Source organism: Fusarium oxysporum, chromosome 2, assembly GCF_000149955.1.
Source record: "Fusarium oxysporum f. sp. lycopersici 4287 chromosome 2, whole genome shotgun sequence".
Taxonomy (NCBI): Eukaryota; Fungi; Ascomycota; class Sordariomycetes; order Hypocreales; family Nectriaceae; genus Fusarium; species Fusarium oxysporum.
Window position 1 is genome coordinate 5,221,915 of NC_030987.1, and position 9,249 is coordinate 5,231,163.

The window sequence follows — 9,249 nt, forward strand, 5'->3', positions numbered from 1 at the left end:
CCCTATCGGAGGCTTGAAAGAGGCCAGCCTGACCGGCTGCAGCCACATACAGCCCTTTTGCTGGGGTGAACAAGGCAGACTTCGACACATGTTAGTCCGGGCACAGGGGGTTAATGCTAGTCAACTGACCACGTAGCTGACACACAAGGCCAGTGAGTATGCAGTGACATTTGTGGCAAACTAACAATGCAGGTCGACCTTGCAGCCTAATAGTTATTGGTATTGTGGATGGCTGTACAAATCTAGTGGTGGAATCGCATTAGGGTGGCTGTGGCTGTGGCTGTGTTGATATCAGCACTAGGTTTCCAAAGTCTTTTGGCAATTACACTTATATTTATTCTGGAATCCCTCTCCAGTTTACCCGTTCCATTCAATATTTATCCAAGCGCACGCCATAATTTTGCTTTTTTGCTCTCAATGTCGCCCCCACACGCACCAACGGAGCCTACATCCGATGATTGCCATGTCGAGAATTACTGCTCAAATGCGAGGCTTTCGCAAGCGCTGAGGCCTAGTTTTGGAGTTGGACTGGGACAACTTAATGGTAATACATTTACATTGAAATCGCGTACTTATGCCCCACAAGAACTCTTAGTTCTGGACCCCCTGAAGAATTGGAATACAGGTTAGTTTATTCGTTCATTCAAGTTACGTAGTAGTGCGGTTATAGTCTGCAATGTTTCAAGGGACAAACTAATATGTGAAACATGTTTAGAATTGATTCTCGATAATCAATGGCCACCAATACAAACTTTCATGCTGGATACTGATTCATCACTCCGAAACGGGTTATCTCTCCGAAACGGGCGAAGCGCTGGAATCTATCACTGCCTGCCTGCGGGTGACAAGATTCGGCTTCTGGAGATTCTTCCAGGCGTCGGGCGTACTCTTCGATGCAAACTTCATGTGTGCAGTCTGGAGAGAAAAAGGATAGCATTCGAAGTCCTATCTTATACTTGGGGGATGGCCGGTCCAGCAGGCTCTTAGAGGTTGAAATCACGGCAAATGGCATAACCTTCATGCTCAGTATTTCCGGTAACTTGGATGCTGCTTTACGGGCACTACGACGAAGCGATGTCCCTAGACTGGTATGGGCCGATGCGATCTGTATCAATCAGGATGATATCAAAGAGCGAGGAGAGCAAGTTAGAATGATGGGCCAGATATTCAGCGGGGCTTTCCAGGTCGTGATATGGCTTGGTGAGGACGAAGACTACTGTTTCGGCAGTCAAACGCTACTTGCGTCCTCCCTTTCGTCGTTCGCAGAGGCTTTTTCCAGGACATGCTCACTTGTCAATGAATGGTTGGCTAAGAGCGGCAGCAAAGATACCAAGGCAACGTACTCCAAAGTCTCGGCGGATGGGTACTCTACATCGCGACATTCTAAGAATGACAGTGATATTAGAATCAGCTCCCAGGACAGGGAATCCGCCGAGCAAGGTCGTCTTACTCGCTCCACATTATTGTGGCTTTTTGAAAGGCGATGGTTTTCCCGTGTTTGGGTTATCCAGGAATCTGTTCTCGCCAGGCACGCTGTTGTACAATTCGGGTCCTACCAGATCTCATGGAACTGGATTGGAATCGCCGCAGCCCTTATTGTGAACAACCCAATGCTTACACCAGATGGCTTAGAGCGTGAAACAATCCCGACCGGCGTATCTAACGCTTATCTCATGTATCGACTTTCCGAGTCATAAATCCCTTTTCAACGTCTCAGGCTTTCATTCGCTCAACTGCTACAGGTTACTCGGCAATTTCACTGCAAAGAGCCAAGAGACAAAGTTTATGGCCTGCTTGGGCTTCAGACCACAGATTCGATAACGGAAAGGGTCACTCCTGACTACAGCTCGGAAACTAGTACGGAAGGATCTATGAGGACGTAGCATGGTTGATGCTAGAGTCTGAGTCACCCCTTAGGTTTCTTTCAAGCGCGGGGACATTCGGAGAATATAAATGTTCAGGCCCATGGTGGATTCCAAGCTGGCATAAACCCCGAGTCTGGACAATACTTCCCACAGAGTCACATCAACAGTTTTGATGCGGAGTGGACAACCCAATGAAGGTCTACCAGACTGGCCAGACAACCCACCTCTCGCTTGAAGGTGTGATCGTCGATCGAATTGACACTCATATGGGGGGTAGGTGGTCGGGTATGAACTTGGGGTGCCTCGAACGGCCGGTTGCGGACCGACGCTGGGCCTTTTTGAGTAGGCCTAGATGGTGTGAGAAAGCTTGGCAAGATTATGCTATCACCCTGACGTGCGGGGGCGAAGGAAGAGGCTGTGTGGTGAATGACGTGAACTCTCACCTTGCCGACTTTGCAGCCGCATTGCTCTCTGGCAGTCTGGATTGGGTTACAGGAGAACTCATGGCACTTGACAGAGTCCTTGGGTCTGGAAAAGGTGATGTCATGCAGTTGGACTATCTCGAGGTTGTCGCAAAGGCCGGAGATGCACGTCGATATGTCAGAGCTGTAGCACCTGTGTACGAGGGGCTATAGAATGTTCGTAACCAAATCAGGTCGCTTCGGCATTGGGCCTGTTGATATGGAGGATGATGACCAACTGTGTGTGTTGTTCGGTGCTGAGGTTCCTTTCTTGCTGAGACCGAAGGGAAATGACTACTTAGTGGTTAGGGAGTGTTATGTGCACGATATGATGGAAGGCAATATTCTCCGTGAGCTTGCTTCTAACCCAGACGGCTCGTTAAAGGCTACTTTTTTAAATCTTATCTAATATCGCAGATTGCATGTTAGGAGGGTATTAAGTCAGGGTTGGGATAGGGTTAGTATTAAACTATCTAAGCTATCTTTGCCCAGTTGCTTCTATCTAACTATACTATAGTATAAAGGACTGAGTGGAGAGGTATAGAGAAGTAGTAATAAAGAGAGAGAATTTTAGTAAATACTCTTATAACATACATGATAAACGAGTAGGACAGATAAGCAGGCGTGACACTGTTTTTAACCCTACTACAATGATTGCCGCGAACATTGCAACGCAATACACATGTTCTGGTCCGTGCATGCTAGACGTCTCTCTAATTTCCCCAGAGTTATATCGTAATATATTCTTTTCGTCCATGCACGCTTTTAGGGTTCGCGGAGCTACGGTGGAACCCCTATTATTTCTCTATTATTAGATAACGCTGACTTGCCTTTCCTTCCTGACCAAGCTGAAGTTTTAAAGAACATTTAATACGTATTTGCAATTGCCTCATCCTAGGTTACCCTCGCCCCTTTCGTTTCTTTTAAACCCTCTTTCTATAAGGCCTTAGAAATATATTCAAATTAGAGCTCGATGATAAGTTTTGCAACGACTAGATTTAATATTCTCAACCAACTTACTCTTCGCATCGACCCAGATGCAAAGGTGTTAATTTGCTGCCGGTCGACCTGTTGATATGCACTTTCCGTAAAAGGGTCTGCTATTACTACGCACCTGAGAGTAAAGCACTATGTTAGATACGATAAGCGCAAGGGTTTAACCGAATTCCTTAAAGGTCTAGGCTAGTTATATCTGGGTAATCCTAGTGCTATGCTGCTCCCTAAAGACGGCTGCTTAGAATATCCTGACTTGCATATCTACGAGGGGTATGCCTGCCGGAAATACCTACTCCATACCACTAAATTCTTATCCCTAATGTGCTATATTTTAGCTTAGTATTTCTAAGGGAAGTCTCCCGAAAAGCAGGAGCTAGATAAGTTTTACAATAAGGCCTGGCTATAGGCATAGATAGCAGGGTTAAACCAGTCTCGAAGGTATTGGATTATTAGTCATGGCGGTCTTACTGACTAGTAATGGTATCTAAGCTTATCTCATATCTATAAAAGAGTAAGAATGACTTTTAAAGCTTAGTAAAAATATATTAACCTATATAGAATTAGGAGGTATTAAAATAAATAGCTAAGGAGACCTTCTTAGATTTAAAGAGTAAATATTATAGATTAAAAGGATAGGTTAGGATAAGATATATTATAGGAGAAGTTAAGATATACTAGTTGTCCTTGCAGCAGTATTATTCTCTTAAGGCGCTAGGCCTTATCTTCTTAGTTATTAAGGGACTAATAGTTTACATAAAGATATTTTTAATACTATAGAAGATAAACAGAAGATTATAGCTATTCTTAAAGTATTAGATATACTTTTGGATTAATATAAGAATACTACTTATAAAATAAGTAGAAGTATCCTCTATTAGCTTAGGAGTATATATACTTTAGTAGGCTACCTAAAACCCTTTATCCTTATATAATACCCCTTAAGTAATAGAAAGTATTATATACTTTTTAAATACTATCTTCTGCTTATTTTGCAATTATATTATATAAGCCTATATACTTTAGATAGGCTTATAGGTATTTAGTTTAAGAGAAAGTAATTTAGGTTTATTAAGGTAATATAAAACTATAAATTACTATCTAATCTTAATACTTAATTACCTTATATATAGCTATCTTTACCTAAAAAATAAAATAGCTCCTTAAGTTAATTTATATAGTAATATCTTTTATATAATTACTCTAAGAATAAATATAAAGATAATAACAAGGAGAATATTATAGAAAGTTCTAAAGAAGATTACAAGTACTAAAGCAATAAGAGCCAAGTTATACAGCATACTAGAAATAAGAAACCAAGGGGAGATAAACAAGTATTACAAGAGCTTATAGAACTAGTATTCAGTCTAAGCCTATCGCTATACACTAAACAAGTAACTGATGGCTAACCTAGTTCTACTCTGCTAGTCTTCTTCAGTAGAATCCTAGGATTCTCTTCATCTTTAGGGATATTCCTTCCAGCAAAGTTATATACGCCTTACCTCTCAGGCTTATTGTATATTTAGCGCATATTATTCCTTAACATAGTGCTCCCCCTTCGTGAATACCCTACTCTAGAGCTATCGCAGCATCCACGGACAAAACAATTAGAAAGGCTCGAAATCATAAGAAATAAATACATGGTAATAGGGTCCTAGTCGGCTTTTAAAGAAATAATCAGTCTTCGCAGCTATGGCCGAGTCATAGCACGATCGGAGTCGCCAGCGTTCCTACTGCATTAGAGTAAAGATAGCCAGACTATGCATTGCGGAGATCTATTTCATATTATTATAGCTGAATTTCGACTCCTAAGTAAACACATTATTCAGCAAACAGATAGGCTTAGAGAAGAATTAATATTTAGATAGGGTCACTTTATCGGCTTAAGCCGACTAAAGGATAACCTTAAGAACGCCGAAAAGGGCTTTTCCTTTATAATATATTAAGAAAATAACATAGATAATGCATACCTTTAACTATGCGAGCGAACCTGCTCTGTTCATCGTGGAGGCCTGACCATCAAGGGAAACAGGAATCAGAAAGCTGTCTTCAAGTATATTCAAGCAGAGGAGGCATTATATAAGTACTTGAGCCTAGGGCTCTACCATCCATATAGACAAAGTCCGAGATAGCCTGACCTCTCAATCTATGTCCTTGCCGGAGCGCGTGTTCCCTTTGCCCTCCGTGGTAATGAAGATGGGAGTTTCCAACTTCTCGGTGAATGCTACGCCTTTGGATTAATGCATGGTGAGTCAATATCAGGCAAGACTGCTGGCAGGATAGAGAATTTTGTTTTAGCTTAAGGTATAGTAGTCAATGACAATATTAGTTATAGTAGAGTTGGTTTTCTTAGTATAATCTGACGACTATATCTAGGTGTTATTTACAGGCGGTTTGGGCTAAGTTATTATCTAGCTGTATAGAATTACATAGAATAAGTATTTCCTACTTAGCTACTACCTAACTAATAGCTTTAAAGTAACTAACTAAACTAAATATCTTTTTATAGTAATCGCAGACACGCTGTTGTGATCAGAGCCCCACTTAGCTAGTCTGAGGCTGTAACGACGGAATCACCTCCCTTCCCCGGACCCTATGCCACGTCAGATTATGTCGCTTAAAACATAAAGAAGGTCATTTGGTCAACGATCAGCGCTCGGGCCTCCTTCGAGTATGACAATTAGTGGGATGCCCCTACAAACTTGCAGGTAGCCACCTCAGCTCGACAGAGGCAATGCGCAATACGGCAAGCAAAGTGCATAGCTGAATTAACATCGCTGCAGCTTCAAATTCTAGGCAGTAATAGTTTAATAACTTTGAGCAATCTAAGTTAAAAAACTGCCATATCTTGCCGGTTTTATCCACCTTATCTTTCGCCATATATAAAGTAACGGAAGCTCGGTTATAGCCAACACCTGCAATACAGCAAGAGGTTTTCTTCTTTAAGGGCAAATCAGCAATATATATCATCTGGTCAGGACTTAGCGACCTCTGCAGAGCGTGCTGGTATGCCCAACGACGACTTGATGCTGACATGGTGGGCAGATAAGCCTGTCACCTCACAACCGTAGAACGCATGACAGCTAATGATTGCCTATTCATGCCCCTGTTTTCGAATTGCTCACCTACACTTGTTATTTTGTGGCAGGTGCCATTGCACGCCCGATGCCTCTGTGCATTAGCTACGTGGTCAGCTACCCGCTATTAAGCCCCTGTGCACGGCGTAGCATTTATCGAGGTCTGCCTTGCTTACTTTATCGAAAGGGCTGTTGTTGCTGCAGCCAGTTAAGCAAGCCATTTTTAAGCCTTCGATAGGGTTTTGATTAGAACTAAAAACGTCAATAGACCGAGGTTTTTTTCTCTTTCCCCCGAGAGCTTTAGAAACTGCCTAAACCGGTCGGTAATACAAAGGGTTTTAGGCCAGCTAGCTCTATTGCGCTATATAATACCTCTCTTTATCTTTTTATCTCTTTCTATCCCTTTTTTCTTTTTTTTTTTTCTTTTTACTTTTATTAGCTATTTTCCTATTTTCTTTTACTATTTCTTAGGTATATTTTTTTTTAGAAAAATCTCCTCTCCTATTAAATTTTCTTTTTCTGCTGTTGGCTATTTTTTCTTTGCCAATTATCTTCGCCTCTTTCATAAAATTCTCTTTCACTTCACTCTTTCCTTACCCCTGTCGACGCTATGTCGCTTACCCCGCATGGTATGCTGCCGCTGGTACTTCTTCTAGCCCTACAGGGGTTTCCCACTTTGACTGAAAGAGGCTTTCTGCCTCACCTCACTCTGGTCCCTCTCTCTGGCCAATCACAGCCTTATATACTGACAGGGGTTTCCTCTTTTACTGAAAATGGGATGGACAATAAGGATGTAGGTGTAGGCGAACCCCCGATGAACAGCGAGACCCTCGATGGGCTGGGTCGGATTTGACGGGCTATAGAGGGCAAGCCGATCCTCTTTCGGTCCCTGGAGCTACAGGCCCCTGTGGCGGCGGATGAGGTCGCTGCGGGCCCGATGGTCGATGTCTGGGTGACGGTCCCTCAGGTGGCCTTCCAGGTTACGGACCGCATAGCCGTGGAAGGCACAGATCAGAGACTGGTGTTCTTCATTATACAGGAGCCACCCCTCTCCTGATGATAATCTAGTGCCTTCTGCCTGACTAGCAGATTCTCCTGCCGTATCCCTCTGTCGCTCTGGCCCGTTGCTGCTAGGCGAGTCTGTCAGGCGCTCTGGGGCCATATGGCTGTGTGATCTGATCTAGACTATGCCGAGTCCCTGTTATTGTGACCTTCGTCGCTCTGTCTGTCTGTTATATATATATATATATAGCATATATTACCTTGCATTGCATTGCATTGCATACATATTATTATAACAAGGGTAATGATAGAATCTTGTTTCTTTACCTCGCTGTTAAGAAGAAGAAAAAGTTAGCTGGCTCAGAGAGACTCCAGACGCGTCCTGCTAGATATTTCTCCCTCTCTCTCTCTCACTCACTCACATATTGCTTTTTCCTTAAACCTTAAAACTATGCTCCCTTGATCCTGATTGGCTGGAGTATGAAATGGTAGTTTGGCACTGGTAGTTTGGCCCCCCTGTCCGCGTCTGGGATCCACACCCGCGTTCATCCCTGCGCGGCCATTGGTCCGTGCCGGAAATCCTAAATGGTAGTTTGGCCCAAACTACCACCGGCCTCCCGGTTAGGATGTCGACATCGATGACAAGGGCCCAAAAGATAGGTTACTTTGCGGGTTTGTGAGGTACTTATACCCCTACCTAACACGTTTTAGACTCTTAGGTAACATTATGGAGAATTCTCTGATAAGTAAATCACCGAGTATGGACGACTTCTCAATTGCTACTTGCGCTCGCCCGTCGACCTGGTCTGCTTGTGGCGCCACACCAATACCTCCTCCTCCTCCTCTTCCACGCACGCACACACACACACACACACACACACACACACTCATAGTACTTCCCTGATCCCCCTCATAACTGTCTTGTCTCCCTTTTTGTCTCCTTTTTAGCCTTTGCAGGACCCCTTCAATTGCTGCCATCCCGGTTTCTCTCTTCTCGTCCTCCCATTTCTGTCTCCACTACCACCACCGTCTACTTCTACCTTAGGTTATCTCACCTCGAGGATCATTTTTCGATTTCACCGTACCAGGCTTCGAATCCAACTTTATCTGCTCGCCATTCAGTCGTCATCTCAACTTGGCACCCGCCGCGACTTGGCTGACTGAGCCATTGAGCCTATCTCCAACGCTACCACCTCATATCATCCCCACTTACACCGGTTCTTGGTCGATCACCCACAACCATCACCATGTCTTCTCCTCAGGTCAATGGCGATATAAGCGCCGCTCAGTACTCTGTTTTTATCCAGGTATATAAAACAGTGCGCTTTCTTTCTATAACTTGAACTGACCCTCTTATAACATCTGCTGAACTACCCTGTTATCAGCGATGGCGTCCACACCTTAAAGTCCAACGAATATAGCCAGCGCTCTATCAAGCTCGGCGACGCCGCTTACCAGACCTTCGCTGCTCCCGTCGTTCCCTACTTCTCTAAGCCCTACCAGTACGTCTCGCCGTACGTCGAAAAGGTCGATTCCCTGGGGGATACGATCCTCGACCTCATTGACGAGCGATTCCCCGTCGTCAAGAAGTCCACTGAGGAGGTCTACCAAGATACAAGGGCTCTTACCCTCCTCCCATACCACAAGGGTCTCGAAGGCAAGGATCACGTCTTCCAGGTCTACAACTCGGAACTCAAAAAGAACGAGCAAGCAGGCCTCATCGCCCACGGAAAGGCTGCTGTAACCACTGTCATTATCGTTAGCAATGAAACCCTCTCGTGGATCAGCTCCTTCTTGCACCGGAAGAAAGCCGAGACCACCAACACTGTCAATAAGAAGATCAACCAGTAA

General features: G+C 44.0%; 4 protein-coding genes across 4 annotated transcripts; 3 read left to right on the forward strand and 1 right to left on the reverse strand.

Annotated features, from left to right (window-relative positions):
- Positions 1–1,019: 1,019 nt before the first annotated feature.
- FOXG_22261 (uncharacterized protein) lies at positions 1,020–1,697 on the forward strand (the record flags this gene model as incomplete). The annotated part of the gene is made up of 1 exon (XM_018402660.1): positions 1,020–1,697. One exon carries the CDS (start codon positions 1,020–1,022, stop codon positions 1,695–1,697), a length of 678 nt encoding a protein of 225 aa, XP_018256547.1.
- A 359-nt stretch (positions 1,698–2,056) lies between these two features.
- On the forward strand, positions 2,057–2,500 carry FOXG_15914 (uncharacterized protein; the record flags this gene model as incomplete). The annotated part of the gene is made up of 1 exon (XM_018396016.1): positions 2,057–2,500. One exon carries the CDS (start codon positions 2,057–2,059, stop codon positions 2,498–2,500), a length of 444 nt encoding a protein of 147 aa, XP_018256548.1.
- Positions 2,501–7,291: 4,791 nt separating this feature from the next.
- On the reverse strand, positions 7,292–7,558 carry FOXG_22262 (uncharacterized protein; the record flags this gene model as incomplete). Its single annotated transcript, XM_018402661.1, has 1 exon — positions 7,292–7,558. The coding sequence occupies one exon, from the start codon at positions 7,556–7,558 to the stop codon at positions 7,292–7,294; it is 267 nt and encodes an 88-aa protein (XP_018256549.1).
- Positions 7,559–8,645: 1,087 nt separating this feature from the next.
- On the forward strand, positions 8,646–9,249 carry FOXG_15915 (uncharacterized protein; the record flags this gene model as incomplete). Its single annotated transcript, XM_018396017.1, has 2 exons — positions 8,646–8,686; positions 8,784–9,249. 2 exons carry the CDS (start codon positions 8,646–8,648, stop codon positions 9,247–9,249), a joined length of 507 nt encoding a protein of 168 aa, XP_018256550.1.